At 38.6% G+C, this 18142-nt stretch overlaps 1 protein-coding gene across 3 annotated transcripts in view; it reads right to left on the bottom strand.

Annotated features, from left to right (window-relative positions):
• LOC143021518 (histone-lysine N-methyltransferase SMYD3-like) overlaps window positions 1-13346 on the bottom strand; it is a 48824-nt gene extending 35478 nt beyond the window's left edge. Inside the window, exons 1-3 of one of the 3 annotated variants that reach the window (XM_076179092.1) lie at window positions 13038-13346; window positions 7821-7995; window positions 3386-3455 (exon numbers count right to left, since the gene is read on the bottom strand). In XM_076179092.1, coding sequence (XP_076035207.1) covers window positions 3386-3455; window positions 7821-7995; window positions 13038-13192 — 400 coding nt within the window. In that variant the 5' untranslated portion in view covers window positions 13193-13346. The remainder of the gene's footprint in view (window positions 1-3385; window positions 3456-7820; window positions 7996-13037) is intronic. The other 2 variants (XM_076179093.1, XM_076179094.1) reach the window with 2 other exon arrangements.
• Between the last annotated feature and the right edge of the window lie 4796 nt (window positions 13347-18142).

Consider the following 18142-nt stretch of genomic DNA (forward strand, 5'->3'; position numbering starts at 1 on the left):
TCTCTAGACACTATATAGGAGTACTGTGTTTCAGTAGAACAAAAATGAAATTCAAAGAGATTTTAAATAACGACGCAAACAGAACACATGAGTTATGAACACATCGGTAGTACATATGTGTAATAGACACTCCTGTCTTATATGGAGATGGAATTATTCCAAAGAACAGGCAAAACAAGCAGAAGCGAAATGAAATTGAGCTGAACAAGTTTTAGAACGAATAAATACAAATATTGTAGCAGAAAAGTATGGCAATTGAAACAGTGGGAAGAGCGTCCCAGAAGAGGCCGTTGGGATCTTGGGCCAATAATATTTTGTTTTGTCGAAGACTTCTGCAACACGTCTTTAGCTCCAAGTGCATTTCAGTAGCCTACAAACAAACACAGCCCAGTGCACCTTCCAGCCTTTTCTGCGCATTTTGATATATTGACTCAGGTACCACAGGAGTATAAAATAACATTAGAAAGAAAAACAAAACATACGAAGTATCCGTGTTAAAAAAGAAACAACAGGAAAAGGGTCAGCAGATGTCCAGTTCGAGGAATTCTGTATGGTATTTGTTGGAACTTATTGGACATGGTATGAATATACCAAATACGTGGTCTATTCTATACTTTAGTATAAGGACTGTTAGATTGAGGAGTAGGATTTTACATATGTCATTAGCATAGCAAATCCGTGGAGCAGAGTATGCAATACTTTAGTACAAGGACTGTTAAGTTAAGGAGTAAGAGTCTACATACACAAGCGCATGATATGAATAAAGCAAATTCGTGGAGTATACAGCACATTAGTGTAAGGACTGTTAATTTCAAATGAGTGGGATTCTATACACATAAGCATATGAGATGAATTTGGCAAATCCGTGGAGCAAACAGCACAGTACATTAGTATAAGGAGTTCATTCCACAAGGGGTAGAATTCTATATACTCATGCATAAACAATGGGATTGGAAGCATGGAAATGATCAACCCGTTCAAGGAGTGTCGTCCAAAGACAGAATGATGAAGGAGATCCATTAATCACAGGATTAGATAGGAAATAGGCGAGTAGGAATAAAATGGGACGTTTGTTTCTGAGGTAAAGTCAGGGTAAATATTTGAGGCGTCGCATCACATCCCACATATTTTGAATGATTGCATAAAAGAAGAAAAAATTGCAAAACATTCTGGGAGTGAATGATCAGTCGATTCCATAATTTAAAAGGAGCATCACATGTAAAAAAAATGTATATAAGAAATATATAAAATACGAAACCCAGTCATATCTGCATATATATATAAACGCTTTCATCATCGCGAAGGAGAACTGAAAAGGAAATCATTCAAGCATGTCTAATGGAGAATGGAGAACACCTTGCGGAGATTGGGGTGGGAGGGTGGGAGGAGAATGACACAGGTACACAGAACGGTGTGCACAACGTGAAAGTAAATAGGGAAATATTATTGTACGTTCAGCCATATTGGTCATGTCCCGCCTCACAGTGTGTCTGCTTCAAAATACAGTAATTAGCAACTCAACCGTAATTGTGTCTCACCAAAAAATCACCCACTTTCACGCAGTGTGATATGAGAAACCCTTGGTAGGGCAAAGCCCTGTTAGTTGCAGGATTTTATATATATATATATATATATATATATATATATATATATATATATATATATATATATATATATATATATATATATATATATATATATAACGTTGTGTCGCTTTCCCATCTGGCCAGGACTGGGCAGCAAGCCTGCAGCGGCTACCGAGACTCGAACTCGCGACCACCTGCTCATAAGTTCAAAACGATATCCACAGGTGTCATTATGCGTTAGTGTGGTTCATCACGGTCTTGGACCACGTGTTGGACTCATGATCGACAGCTATTATCCTCCTGAATGAGTCCTCAGAGCCCATGTTTGGCCCAATCTATGATTACTACTGTAACCTTATACAAACATCACACACTACTCCTTGAGTGCCGGATTGTGGTATCGTGAGGCTTTGCAGCACTGAGGTGGGAGTCGAACTCAGACCGCTGAGTTAGATGTCGAAAGCGGCATCATTACATTTTTTCAAGGTAACCATTGCTACAGGAATAAAGTAAAGATACATAAGAAGTAAAATAACAGGCTGCCGCGATTTTTAAACTGAAAAACAAATGTAAATCACTGGGGGATCATGACGTGACCAATTTGACTGAGTGTACAGCTGCACAGAAAACTATCGTTAGTAAATCACGCTAATCATTTTGACACAAAACAACGAAACTATTTGAGACAAGTTGAAGTCTCCATCGGAAATAAGATTATCATGTCATAGTGAATCCATATGAACTCCGGAACTATTATTCGATTCATATTCATTCAGAAGGAATTCGAACAATTCGAACCCCAAAAATACCAACCCTTCGGTATCATAAGGTTATGTTCATTAGCGAATGTTTCGACACCCCTACTAACGATAGTTTTCTGTGTAGCTGTACATGCAACTTGGGGGAAGGGAGGGAGCCTGAGGGGTGTGAAAGGGTCACGAGAATACACCAGAATCATATAATGACAAAAAAGAGGGAGGGTGAGGGAGGGAGGTGGAGGGAGATTGCTATAGACCAGAGCCTTCACCCTTTCAACACAGTGACGTATAAAATTTATGAATTTCGGTCCCTGTCCAAGACATTCTATCGGGACCCCTTGTAGGACAGACCTCACCGAATTACACTAATAAACCAGTCCATGGTTAGAACAAAAATTCATAAACTACGTTACCGTATGAAGTGGGTTAGACTGCATGACTAAGGGGAGGGAGGGAGAAAGGGGGAGGGCTTTCATTTCTAGAAATCTAGAAAGTAGAGGGATCTCTGGAGCATCTGCATGATCGGTGATCACTAGGGAAACTGAACTTTATTTACAAGGGTTGCGATCTAATGCATTTTTGATTCTTAGATACAAGCTTGTGGATGTATATGCATATATACATATATTTATATACAGAGGGACTAGTGACAAGGTTTCACACCATTGTGTAGGAAACCAATAGTGAGCAAAACCATCAAATCAAGTACACAGTGCCATAGATAACTCACATAGAATAACATAATTTTAAGGAAATGGTCACCTTTCTGAATTTATATATATATATATGTATACATATACAGATGTATATTTTCTCTATACAAAAATCTTAGATCTGGTCATATTATCTGTAACTTGGAATTAAAAACAGATTATCATTAATTATGAGAGATGATTGACTCATCCACTTCTAAGTAGAAGTCTGTCAACTGTTAACCCAGTCAACTTCCATCTCCATGTCCGGTTGATTTGTCATGTTCTCTTCATGGCTCCTGATTGCCATGAATTGATCATGAAAAACTCGGCCACTCATGAGACTTACGGTTCATCAAGTCCTTAAACCTTCTGGAGCGGTTTTCAGTGACCTTTTCGCCTATTTTATCTCCGCCGTCCTAAAGAAAAGAGCGAAAACGAGTGTGAGAATATAAAGACACACACACACATACTGGAAATCTCCTTTTTGACCTGGTCGGTTGCTCGGTCAATCAGCAGCCGCTGACACCCAACGATGGAATGGAAAGAAGAAGAAGAAAAAATTAATCTTGGATTGTTCCAGAGGGGATGACTGTGGATATATGAATAGTACACTGTAAAGTAGTAGTAATGATACACTAAGGTTTGGATAGTACTAGTGATGTTTGGTATTTAAGTAAAATGAGACTTTGTGGTAATGATGACACTGTCACAACAGCAAGTGTTGGAGGTGGCAATTGTGGTGATGATATCGACAGTGAGTGATGTCAAAATCGAATGCAAGAGCGATGACAACGAGTGTGATGATATGTGTAATGATGTGTGTGATGTCTGTGAACAGATATCACCACACATGGTCCAACAACTGGGAATTTTGTGATGACTAATATACTCATATGTTCAACTCAAATTCATACACACACACACATGTATTCATATACTAACCATATAACCAAATATACTATATGTCACATGCCTGACACGTGATCTACATTCATGAAGGTGTTGACAGGCACTGACGCCTTTTAATACCTTTCAAATGTGCTGACCTCCACATTCCCAAGTCGTAAACATACTTAAACATACAACACACATCACGCCACCGCCCAACGGAAAATTGCCAAAAGAAGTGCATTGTGTCGCGAGACACATAAAAAACCCTCCTTATACCTACCAGACTATATAATCATAACTATGAACCATACATCACATCAAGACATATTTACTAATACTTACTAGACAAACATTATTGCAGAAAGACAAAATTATTTGAGAATAGGCAACCGCACGCAGAATGCTGATGTAACCATTTCTGCGTATGTATGACAGCGACTGTGTCGCCATTTTTGGACAGAATCAGGATACGAGCGAAAGAGGTGAGAATCTTCTTATTAAAAAAGAAACTACACAACGGGTTCGCTCCTGTCTGTTCTCTCCTCCTCTTGTCTTTCCTTTCAATATTTCTCTCCCCTTAACTACTCTGAACTCTTTCCTAATAAAAAATAAATGAATAAATAAAATAAAGATAAAATAATAGTAGTAATGGTAAATACATAAACAAATAAATGGATAAATAAAATAAGAGTAAATAAATGAATAAACAAATTTAGATTCTCCCTCAAAGTGAGCACTTGGGGACTCTCCCCATAGGAGATTACATCCCCACTCTGTAAATACTGAACTGCTTCGCTTCAATAAATCAAGAAAGCCCGACGAGGCATTATCTATCCCTGCGTCACCCAAAAGGCTACACACACACACATACATACATATACCAAGGCTTTTTCCCCTTTACTAGGGAGGTAGCCAAAAAGGAAAAGGCATAAAATCATTCCCACCCATTCCAGCCTTGAAAACACTCCACACCTCTCCACCCTCCCTCCCATCTTAGCACCTCCTAGATGACGGGTCATCCCTGCACCTTGTCCACTGCCCTGGGTCAGAAGCAGTGTCGCAAGACACAGCACATCCACAGCAAGGCCGCTTCATTAAATCGGCGACCCCCCCTCTCCGTCCCCCCATATAAAGGAGAGGACGGGGAGAAATCCCTTCGGGCTGCGTCAAAATTTTGCTCACACACACTACCTCACCCCCCATCCCCCCGTCCATTCCACCTCATCCATCACAACATCTTCCATATACAAACATTCTCCATTCACCCCTGTCTTCTGTCCTCACCCGTCCTTCCTCAACAGACATTCCCCTCTTCCCCAAAGCCCCCTTCACCCCATCCATCCATCTCATCCTAGGACGTCCCCTCATGTTAACTCCCTCCACATCTGCCTTCCATACCTCCTTTACTAGTTTTCACTCATTCTTTCCATGTGACCAAACCATCCTAATACTCTTTCATCATATAATCATCTTTCGATATTCAGCGTGTCTATCATCTCCCTTCGATGCCTAGCGTGCACATGCGCGCACGCACACATATGCTACGAGAGGGTACTCCAACGTCTTCGCGGATCTCGAGGGAAAAGTCAATTGTCCGAGTGACCCAAACTCACCAACCTTTCCAGACGACGCCCTAGCAAACAATAGGTTCAGCGCATCTCGGGTCAAGCCACCTGAAACCCTCTACTTGAACAAAGAAGCCGACAGGACACCTGCGCTGACAAAAGCCTAATCCTTTCCCTCCCGCCGTCGCGTCGCTCAGGTCGAAGCGACGAAACCTTTTATATACCAAGATTTGGCATCATTGTAAACAATGTATATATAAAATGTTTCTGGCAACCCTCCAAACCTTGAACGGAGCTTGCCTTGTATTTGTAGGCGAGAGAGCTGTCTGGCACATTAAAGCAAACAAACAGCCCAAACTTTACTTTGCCATTTCAATGTAGAAGTTAAACACACTCTACACATACACACACACACACACACACACACACACACACACACACACACACACACACACACACACACACACATATATATATATATATATTTGTATATATATATATATATATATATATATATATATATATATATATATGCAAAGAAATCACAAAACAGACGTGATAAACTATTTTTGCATATACCACCGGGAAATTGAAAAAAAAAAAAAACAGATACCGAATGTTTTCGTCTATTTAGACATTTTCAAAGGTGAAAATGTCTAAATAGACGAAAACGTTCAGTATCTGTTTTTTCAATTTCCCGGTGGTTTCTGAAAAAAAAAAAATATATATATATATATATATATATATATATATATATATATACATATGATAACAATGGTTGCCCCGAGTTTCACTAGCTCCAAAAACCGCAGCCCCGCGGTAGTTACCAACGTTCCTCTGGCGCGAGATTATTCATAAGGACAGAAGCTCCGGAAAACACAGACCATAACCAACGGCTCCTGTGGTCTCTCACAGATCTATCCGAGAGGAAAAGTTGGAATGCTGCTGTGTTGTGTCCCGGCGTTATCACACTGGACTATTTTTCCTCCAACCTCCGATTAATCGGCGGTACCACCTACCTCCAACACTTTTTCCGCCGTCAAATCACTACGGTAAGTTATTTTGTTTTCTCAACAATTGACATAGAATGTCATTTGATATGCTGGAGGTAAATCATTTTCCTCCAGCTTATCAGATTCCTTCCCTAAAGCTGCATTTGCAAATCTGCCCCAACAATCGGAGGAAAGATAGCCCAGCGTGATAACGCCTTTAGTGTGGATCTGCTTCCATTTCACTAGCTAGTAGGGAAAATGGGTCAGTGATCAGTCACCGGTTGTCGGTCCAAAGACAGAGTGCCAACCCCTCGGGGTTGCACCTCCAGGAGGCGGTGAGGGTGATCATGGGATCTGAAGACACTGCGGGGAGATGCTTCTATCTAAAGTCTGGTTGTAACACACACACACACACTATACTGTAGGTGGCTCTATCCACATACTGTATATACATATATATATATATATATATATATATGTATATATATATGTATATATATATATGTGTGTGTGTGTGTGTGTGTGTGTGTGTGTGTGTGTGTGTGTGTGTGTGTGTGTGTGTGTGTGTGTGTGTGTGTGCAAGGTAATCACTTAAAAAATAAACAAACGGAGCAGAGCGCTTTCGTATATTACATCTGAAGATGTAATATACGAAAGCACTCTGCTCCGTTTGTTTATTTTCTTAAGTGGTTACCTTGCATTTATAAAACACACGTTCCTAGTGTTTTTATTGCATATATGTATATATATATATATATATATATATATATATATATATATATATATATATATATATATATATATATATATATAGTGTGTGTGTGTGTGTGTGTGTGTGTGTGTGTGTGTGTGTGTGTGTGTATACACTAATATACTATGGTAAGGTACCTGCAAATCATGTTCAGAGAGAGGAGTGGTGGAGGGAAGTGGAAAGGGTGGGAGAAGTACGTGCCTTTGAGTTGGCTACCTCCCTTATGAGAAAAACAAAAACAAAAACAAAAACAACTCTTGGTATAAAGGTAGATATAGAACCCTTCCTACAATATGTAGTATTAACAAGCTACGATTACCGAACCTGAAAAGGTGAAATTTCACAATCAAAGCCATTTTAACACTCACAAAACATCCAAATCCTTTCTTCACAACACATACAACCTTACTAAGCCGATTCTTGAAACATAACCCGTGACATAGGCCATTTCTTTATAACTGTAAGCCTTTCCATAGTCAGTTTTACTCCCCACTTGTTCCTATTTCTTCACAACACCCCAAAATCCTACACGACCACCCATACTACGTAAAAATACACCGCCAACCCTTAACTGATCCTCACCTTGAGCTTCATGATGATTCTGGCTAAAAACCGGCAGAAGTTGGAAGGCACATTGTCGCCCAAACGCTGGAGAGGTTTGCATTCATGGGCATGTGCTTCCCAACCCATTGTAGCACACTGTTCGTTACAGTACCACACGTATCGGCATCCCTTGCAAAGTACCAGGAGCCTGTCGCTGGAAAATAGCAACAAAAGAACGACGTTAGGTTCAGGCACAGTTAAGGCGTTGTCAAACTGGACTGTTGGAGTTAATTTTGCAGCCTGGAAGAAAATAATCTAACTTTAGCACATCAAATGATATTCTATGTAATCTGTTGAGAAAACAAAATAGCTTGCCATAGTGATTTTACGGCGGAAAAAAGTTCTGGATATGGGCTTTACCGCCGATTATTTGGAGGTTGGAGGTAAAATAGCCCAGTGTGATGACGTCTTTACTGTCTTGATAAAGCTGATGAGATGACGGTGGTGGTAGTAATGATATTTATGTCTGATATTATTGGCTACATGTCTAAATCATGGCAAAACAGTATAATGATAATACAATACATTAAATTGATTTCGGGTATAATCTAATTTCCCCTTGCCACTGGGTAGATGAGAACAAAACTAATGAGGGGAGAGGAATGTTTGTCAAATATAAAAAACTGCATGTTGACAGAAAATCATGACAGAAAACCAATGGAAAAGAAATTAGGTTAATTCCATTTAGACTTGAAGACATTTATGTCAGTGTCTTGATTAAGATAAAGATAACAGTATTAATATATTTTTACCTCAGGTTTTGTAACAATGACTCTGTAAATCAGTGTTTCCCAAACTTTTCTGGCTTGAGGCACCCTTGCCAAGCTTTTCAGAAGTCTCCGGCAGCACCCTTATTAGAAAATCTAAATTCTAGTTTGTCAGTATTTTGTTGATTCAACATCAGTGTAACAAAATTTTGTCCCTGGATAATATGAAAATAGTCATCTTTACACTGATGCTGCTTTAATGAACAAAAATGGATGACAGAGTCAGTAATACGAAAATTATTTTTGCCCTCAATTTTGGCGGCACTCTTTAGTGCCGCGGCACACCGGTTGGGAACCATTTTTGTAAATGATGACGAAAATAAAAATGGATGAAATAAGACAAGGAATTTCATAAATACATGAATATGTACATATCATTTAGAGTAAAACGAAACTAGTAAAATATTTTTCTACCAATAACTGCATTTGTAAATCATAGTGAATATATGAATAATGGAAGATATTCAGTTCCACCTAATATTACTATGCAGTTTCAATGCTAGAAAATGTGGGAAATATTTCCGTTTTCTTCCAATGACTATTCCAATAATGGCACATACAAGTATACGAATAAAGAGGTAAAGGGGGTGGCGACAGCTAAAATAAATTTCCCAAATTGAAAAAAAAAGCAGTGGGAGGGATAACAATACCCAAAGATCACGTAGAGCAAAAATAACAACTTCACTCAGAGTTAAGTGGCTCTTAGCCTGAGCTCACATGCCATATTTACATGTACTGCACACACACACACATATATATGTGTGTGTGTGTGTGTGTGTATGCGTGTGTGTGTATGTACGTATGTGTGTGCGCATGTATGTGTGTGTGTGTTTACCTAGTTGTATTATACGGGAAGGGGAGCTATGCTCGTAGTGACCCGTCTTTGTATCTCTCAACATCTAGTTTGTTCTTAAATTCTTGTATGGTGTTTGCACACACTATTGTTTCGTCTAATTTGTTCCAGACATCCACCACTCTGCGTGGAAAACTGTTTTTTTTTTTTAGATCTCTTCTATAACTATCCTTTTTGAGTTTCTTTTCGTGTCCTCTTGTTTTTTCTTTTATCCCATTTTAATAAGTCTTCTCTGTCAAAGACTTCCATGCCTTTCATGATTCTGTAAATGGCCAATAGATCTCCTCTTTCTCTTCTTTGGTAGTTCTAGTTTAGACAATCTTTGTTCGTATGTCAATTTTGGAAGTGTTGGGGCCATCTTTGTTGTTAATATTCGGTTTCTTTCTAATTTCTTTATATTCTTTTTTGTACTGAATGTCCATAGTGTTGCAGCGTACTCTAATCTTGGTCTTATCAGTGTGATTAATATTTTTTACTATTACTTCATCCAAGTAATTAAAAGCCACCTTTATTGATCTTAGTAAAATGTAGGTTTCTCCGACTATTTTGTTTATTTGCTTGTCTGGGGACGTGTCTTTGGTGATAATTACTCCTAGGTCCTTCTCGGAACTAACTTTCTTTACTTCCTTTGTACCGATTTTATATTGTCCTGATATTAATTTTTTCGCCTTTTTCAAACTCTATTATACTACATTTCTTAATGTTTCAATGAAGTTCACTTCCCACTTTTGGCTCCATTCCCAGAATTTGTCCAGGTCTCTCTGTGGTGATTCACAGTCTTTTTTTGTATTTACTTTAGTTTTGCGTCGTCCGCAAAGAAGTTCATATAACATTCTACACCTTCATCCATGTCATTTATATATATAGCAAATATCATCGGAGCTAATACTGAACCTTGTGGGATTCCACTTACCATTTCTTCCCAGGTCGAGTTTCTATCTTTAAGTATCACCCTCATTTTTTTCCCATGCAAGAAATCTTCCATCCATTTAAATAATTTTCCTTGTACACCTGTTGTTTCGAGTTTTCTTAATAGCTTTGTGTGTATATGCGTATATATATATATATATATATATATATATATATATGTATATATATGTATATATATATATATATATATGATGTGTGTATATATATATGTGTATATATATATATGTATGTATGTATGTATATATATATATATGTATATATATATATATATATATATATATTCCTATTAAATAATACAGCATGCTCGGCAGTGGCTATCTTCTTTAAACTTTCTATCCTCCTCGCTAGTTTCTTCTCTGTAGGAGGAAGGGAGAACACAATATTACCAAATGAATCCATAATAAGTTTGGATATAAAAACAAATACATTACTTACGACGTTTCAACTATACTTTAGGCATCTTCTGGTAAATTTATTTCAAAGGTATAACTTGTGATAATATATACCACTGTACAAGATATACTGGGAAAGGTACTTCAGGAGTTGTAGGTTAATTTCTCCTTGGCTCTCCGTGGGATGTCCCGAATATCTACTGGGTTCCACACATATTTAGTTGTATATTTATTGCTGGAGGGTTATTTCTTATCAACACGGCTTCTAAGCATTTTAATTTTCTTTTGTTGTTATTCTTTTCTATTATCATAGTATTACTGTTCAAATCATCCCGCGATATGTTCGTCTTAGGTATTTTTGAGATGTGTGAAGTTTGGGCCTTTCATGTTTAACGGGGAAGAATACAGACAACACCGAGAAATTGCTATGGGCAGTCCTCTCAGTACGGTTCTGGCTTCCTTGTACATGGAAATTTTAGAGACAAATTATTTAATGAAGATAATGGGTAAAGACACGCTTTAGCTGAGGTATGTGGATGACGTCCTCATCGTCGCTCTGAGAGAGATCCAATTAGACGACAAGCTAAGAAGTCTGAATGAGGCGGATAACAAACTAGCATTCTTGGATACGATAAAATGGAGAAGAGGTGGTAGGGTGTCATTCTCAGTCGACAGAAAAGGCACCGATAAAGATGATGGTGTACCACATTTGCAGTGAAGAGTTTCTAGAGAACGAAATTAAATATGTTCTCAAAGTGTTCACGAAGCTCAGATACTCGGAAGGACTACTGCGCGGATAAATAGAGAAAACAACGGTAATACTGAGAAGAAAGACAGAAATCGATCCGAGTAGGGCAAAAATGGGGTTTTGTCCGTTCCTAGCTCGAAGCACGCGGGGGAGTTAGGACAAAGTCAAAAGCGGGTGCGAGAATTGCTTGTTCCATGGGTACAAAATTAGGAGAGGTTGCCAGGAGCAAGAATAAGAATGTGGAAAAAAAAAAGAATGGAAGAAAGCACAGTCTACAATATACCATGTGAGAGTTGGCTGGAAAGACAGGAAGATCAGTAGAGCTACGAATATATAAACACAGAAATGAAGTCAGAGATCACCGAACCTCCGACTCACTAATTGTTCATTTGGACTAATGTGGTAATCCCCCAGACTGGAACAGGGTAAAGGTACTCCACAAAGTACTAACTAAAAAGAAGAAGAAAAAACAAAACAAAAAAACCGTGGAGGTAGCCTACGTCGCTTCTCGCCCCCTGCATCAACCATATAGATGGGTTCATAAATTTATCAAGATCAGCAAGCAGCTTCATCATCAAGGAGGTGAAGAGGACGGATAAAGACAGAGAGGTAGACAGAGGAGCGACGCGACATGGTCGAAGTCACCAGAGAAGTATAGAGGACGGATGAGGGTATGGAGTCGGATGGAGGGGGACATGGCAAGGATGAAGTATAAGTTGTGGATTTTCTGAAATTGTATGTACTTTGAGAATGTCCTGGTAAGGACGAAACGTCAGTGAATAAAAACTCCAACTGTTCTCTGTGTTTACCTCAACATCTATCCACTCATTCGTCTTCCATACTTATACACACACACTCCAACTCTCGTGGGCAGGGAGTTGGTTGTGTGTACGTGTAAGGTCACAACAATTCCCATAGATCGGTCATATATGAGCTCCGAGCTCTCTTCCATGAGGGGAATAGCTATCAATCACGAGTCCAACACGTGATCCAAGACCATGGTGAATCACACATATATACTGTACATATACACAGACCAATACGAAAGCTCAAGGACTATTGCCATTATTGGGTGTGACTGCGAATTTCTTGTTAGTCGAAACTGAGGCAATAATTATCATTATAAAAAAAAGTAAAACGTTTCTTCTCTGGAAGATCTACTTGGGGCCGCGAGGACCGTTGATAATTGTTTTAGGACTGCCGGTATCATATTCTTGTCCGAGGAAGCTTTACAGTAATTACAACATTTAGGGAAACACATTTAGCTTCGTTGTAGTTTATAGCATAAACACGACCAGCTCAGTGACATCATCGTTCCTCTGGCAGCTAGTAATGGTTGACATTACTGTAAACTCCTTTCAGATAAACTTGAATCATTAATTTTTCTTTCTTGAGACCCGAGTCAGTTTCAGGATTTGGCATCCTGAATTCATAAACAAATATACGTACAGAACCTTTAGATTATTTCCGTTACAACCATAGGTTTTCAAAATTATGATTACTGACCTCCCAGACGTGAGGCAGTAGTCGCAGTACTGACCACACAAATTATCTTCGATGATTGTGACGAAGGGAACCGAGGTCAGGATCACATCCCCCTTCTTGATGTTGGTCTTCTTGCCCAGGACTTCATGGGCACGGTAGGTGACAAAGTTCCGCATCTTCACCCGACGACTTTAGACTGTCAACTGGTGGTTCTAGCAGATGCCGGGAACAGCGAACCTCTGCCAACCTGAGGTTATATCGGCATCTGGGAGCGCGCGAGTGCGTACGTAGGTCTCTGCGTTTATAAGCTTACCTCAATACCTGCCTACCTGCCCAGCTGAACGTTTGCAATGTGTAGGCCACGATGGCAGGGACGTGTTTTATAGTTTTAATTACACCTACGATTCTGTAAGGCCAGGCAATGTTATTCAGTTGAGGGGCTATCGCCTAATCGAAGAGACTAATATGTGCACGTGATTGTGTACTCAGGTGAGCTACCAAGGTGTCACTGATTCGTTGGCACGGGCAATATAGTCAGTGAAATGGTCAGACAACAATATTCTTGACGAAGGAAATGGAGATAGAGGTAATGGTGAAGATAGCAATAATATTAATAATAATAATTACAGTAATTATGATATCAATAATAAGATAAATCGCATTGAAAGTGGGTGACTATCAAAGTATTCCTCGACTCCGCTAAAGAAAAATACAGAACGGGCAACCCATTATTGAACTGCTACTAATTGACACCCTCAACATATTACATCTTGTCTACAAGTCGTAAACCTAATGTATGCACATTTGTGGAGCGCGCAGTCTCCAAAATTAGTTAAATCTATACACAACATTAGTTTTTGACAAAGTCCCAGACTTACCGGACAAATAATTTTTCAGCACTAAGGAGCAAGTGCGAGGGTTCTTATAGAAAATCACCATACATAAAACATGGCTGTCATCCACCGGTTTGCAATTTCTGAAGACGATGTCTTTAATACGTTTTTCATCTTCCCGGTACGAACTGCCATAAATATTTTGGTAGAAAACTGTGATTTTGTTTTTCTGACATGAAGAGTTCTCAGAGGCACTACGGTCTAGCAAGTATTTAGTTATTTGATCAAAGTCTGTGTTAGAGTAACCATTGTTAACTAACATCTGACGTAAGTGCTGGAGTTCGGCATGCAGCAGATGCCAAGAAGAGCAAACCTTAATTGCCCGCCTCACGTATGCCCTCTCTTGTAATCTTGTGTGCATTCACCCTCACCATTCATGCACCTACCCGCGTTGGTGGGCTTGCGGTAAATGGAGGTAATAAAAACATCTGAAGATCCGTCTACCATTACATCGAGGAATGGGAGTCTGTTGTTCTTATTCAACTCCACAGTGAACTTTAATCCAGAAATAACCTGAAGGTTAGATCTGAGTTCCTCGAGTAACTGTAGGTCATCTACACACACAAAAATATCATCAACATACCTGCGACACAAAATTGGATTGGTATAGAGGTTTTCTATAACTTCTTCAACATGGCCCACGAAAGCCTGGGCTAAGAGAACCCCTAAAGGTGATCCCATAGGAACCCCATCTTTTTTAACATAAAGTTACCCAATGGACATCTGAAAGGTGCCTCAGAAGTACAAGCCAGGAGCATATCTTTCAATATGTTCTCGAGCAGTTTGGGGGCGGGGGAAAGCACTGAATGGAGATAAAATGGGTAACTTTGGACAGCTCTCTTATGTTCATCCTCCCAAAGTCAGAACCCTAGTGAGGAGAATTGAAAACATTAGAAAGAAAATGAATAATTGTGATAACGGTGTGGTGTTTAACTCAGTTTGCATTATATATATATATATATATATATATATAATATATATATATATATATATATATATATATATATATATATATATATAATATATATTATATATATATATATTATATATATATATATATATATATATATGTGTGTGTGTGTGTGTGTGTGTGTGTGTGTGTGAGAGAGTGATAGGTGGGGAAGGGTAAACAAAGATGGGTTAAGAATACGTTTATTGTCCTAACGTTTCGGTCTCTATGACCTTCTTGGGAGGACTCGAAGAAGGTCAGAGACCGAAACGTTAGGAAAATAAATGTATTCTTAGCCCATTTTCGTTTACCTTTCCCCACCTATCACTCTCTCATTTATCTCAAACTTTATATATATATATATACATATATATATATACATATATATATATATATATATATGTATATATATATATATATACATATACCAAGGCTTTTTCCCCCTTACAAGGGAGGTAGCCAAAAAGGAAAAGGCATAAAATCATTCCCACCCATTCCAGCCCTGAATACACCACACCCCTCCACCCTCCCTCTTATCTTAGCACCTCCTGGATGACGGGTCATCCCTGCACCTTGTCCACTGCCCTGGGTCAGAAGCAGTGTCGCAAGGCACAGCACATCCACAGCAAGGAGCCTTCATTAAATCGGCGACCCCCCCTCTCCGTCCCCCCATGCATAAAAGGAGAAGACGGGGAGAAATCCCTTCGGGCTGCGTCAAATTTTGCTCACACATACTACCTCACCCCCATCCCCCCGCCCATTCCACCTCATGCAATCACAACATCATCCATATACAACCATTCTCCATTCACCCCTGTCTTCTGTTCTCTCCCGTCCTTCCTCAACAGACATTCCCCTCTTCCCCAAAGCCCCCTTCACCCCATCCATCCACCTCATCCTAGGACGTCCCCTCATGTTCACTCCCTCCACATCTGCCTTCCATACCTCTTTTACTAGTCTTTCTTCACTCATTCTTTCCATGTGTCCAAACCATCCTAATATTCTTTCATCCACCCTATCTCCCAGCTCCCTTTCCACCCCTGTTCTCCTCCTCACCTCCTCATTTCTCACTCTATCTAGCCTAGTAACCCCCATCATACTTCTCAGACACCTCATCTCAAACACATTCAAACTCCTTCTCTCTTCTTCTCTTATGTTCCATGTTTCTGCCCCATACAGTGCTGTTGGCACAATCACTCCTTCATACAGTCTCCTCTTAGCATCCACTCCCAAATGTCTATTCCTCATTACACTCTTTAATCCACCAAGTTTTGTTATTATTATTATTATTATTATTATTATTATTTTTTTTTTTTTTTGTACTTGGTGACCACGTCGTCGCTGCATACTCCAATCTTGGTCTTATCAAAGTGACTAGTATTTTCTTCACCATTTCTTCGTCCAGGTATGTAAATGCCTCTTTGATTGATCTTATTAAATTATAAGTTTCTCCATTTTTTTTTTATAAGTTTCTCAGGGGACATATTATTCATAATAATGACTCCCAGGTCCTTCTAATTTTCCATCTTTTTTTTTATTTCTTCCTCTCCCAGTTTATATGATCCCACTATTCTTTTATTGCTTCTTCCAAATTCCATTATACTACACTTCTTAATATTGAATTACATCTCCCATTTCCTATTCCATTCCCATACTTTATTGAGATCACTCTGCAGTCTTCTTCAGTGTTCACTTTTTTCAACAGTTTTGCATCGTCCGCAAAGAAGCTCATATAATTTTCAATTCTTTTATCTATATCATTAATATATATAGCAAACATTATTGGGGCCAAAACTGTTCCTTGTGGAACTCCACTAATCACCTCATCCCAATTGGAATGTTTATCTCTTATCACCACTCTCATTTTCCTTTCCTGCAATAAGTCTTCCATCCACTTAAGTAGTTTTCCCTGTATTCCTCCTGCAGTTTCTAATTTCTTTAGCAATTTCTTATGTGGCACCTTATCAGAAGCTTTTTTCAAGTCTAGAAAGGCACAATCAGCCCATCCATCTCTTTCCTGTATTAAATCTATTAGTCTTAAATAGAAGCACATCAAGTTTGTGACACATGATGTTCCTTGTCTAAATCCAAACTGCCTCGGATTTAGTACATTGTTTTTTCCAAATGCTTTACCTATCTGATTTTTATCATTCTTTCACAAATTTTAGCTACCATACTTGTAAGAGAGACCGGCCTATAGTTTGTAGGGTTCCTTGTTTCCCCCTTATATATTGGTACTATATTCTCTCTTTTCCAATCTTCTGGAACTTTTCCTTCTTTCAATGAACTGCTTATTAGACAATGTATTTTATCTGTTAGTTCGTCCCTACATTCTCTCACAATCCAGTTTGCCATTTCATCTGGACCATGCGATTTTCTAACATCGAGATTACTCAAGTGATTCATTTTTCATTCCTTGTTACTTCTATCTCTTTCATAAGGGGGACTTTCCCCTCCCACTCGACATCTCTAAGTTGTGTGTTCTCCCTCGTAAACACCGATTTAAAATGCTTGTTTATAATTTCTGCCATTTCTATTTCCTCTGTGTATTCTATTCCTCCTTGCGCAGTTTCACTAATTCTTGTTTGTTTTTCAGTTTGTTGTTTACAAATTTATAAAATAGTTTTGGTTGATCTTTACATTTTACTATGACATCCTTTTCGTATTTTCTCTTTTCTTCTCTGCGCACTTGTACATATTCATTTCTATAACCGGCATATATTTTCCATTTTTCATTTTTTTTTTTGTCTTTCCTCCATTTTATCCAAACTTTATCCCTTTTATCTTTTAACTCGCTACATCTTTTGTTGTACCAACATTTTAAATCTTTTTCTTGTTTTTGTCTTTGGAACATACTTTTCCACTCCTTCCTTATAAAATTTTGTCAAAATATTCCATTTCTCTTCTACTGTTGTTTCCTCTTTGTATATCCTTTTCCAGTCTGCGTTTTGAAAAAAAAAAAATCTCATTTAAAAAAAAAAAAAAATCCATACATCAATCTTCCCTTTCTATATTGTTCATTTTCCCCTGTATTTTTCTTCATTTGGTTCCAGTTCAACCAATATGTGGTCACTTTTATTTAGTGGTGTCTTATATTCAATCTTGTCCACTATTCCAGGGTCTGATGTGATTATTAGGTCTAGTCTCGATGGTTCTTCCTCATTTCTATACCTTGTATTCTCTTGTATCCATTGTGTCATTGTATGTTCTATAATCATATCAAGTAGTACATTTCCCCATAGGTCGTCTCCACCCTTCACTGTCATCTCTTTCCAGCAGATTTC

The sequence above is a fragment of the Oratosquilla oratoria genome, chromosome 42 (genome assembly GCF_046742065.1).
Source record: "Oratosquilla oratoria isolate Oo_2021 chromosome 42, ASM4674206v1, whole genome shotgun sequence".
Taxonomy (NCBI): domain Eukaryota; kingdom Metazoa; phylum Arthropoda; class Malacostraca; order Stomatopoda; family Squillidae; genus Oratosquilla; species Oratosquilla oratoria.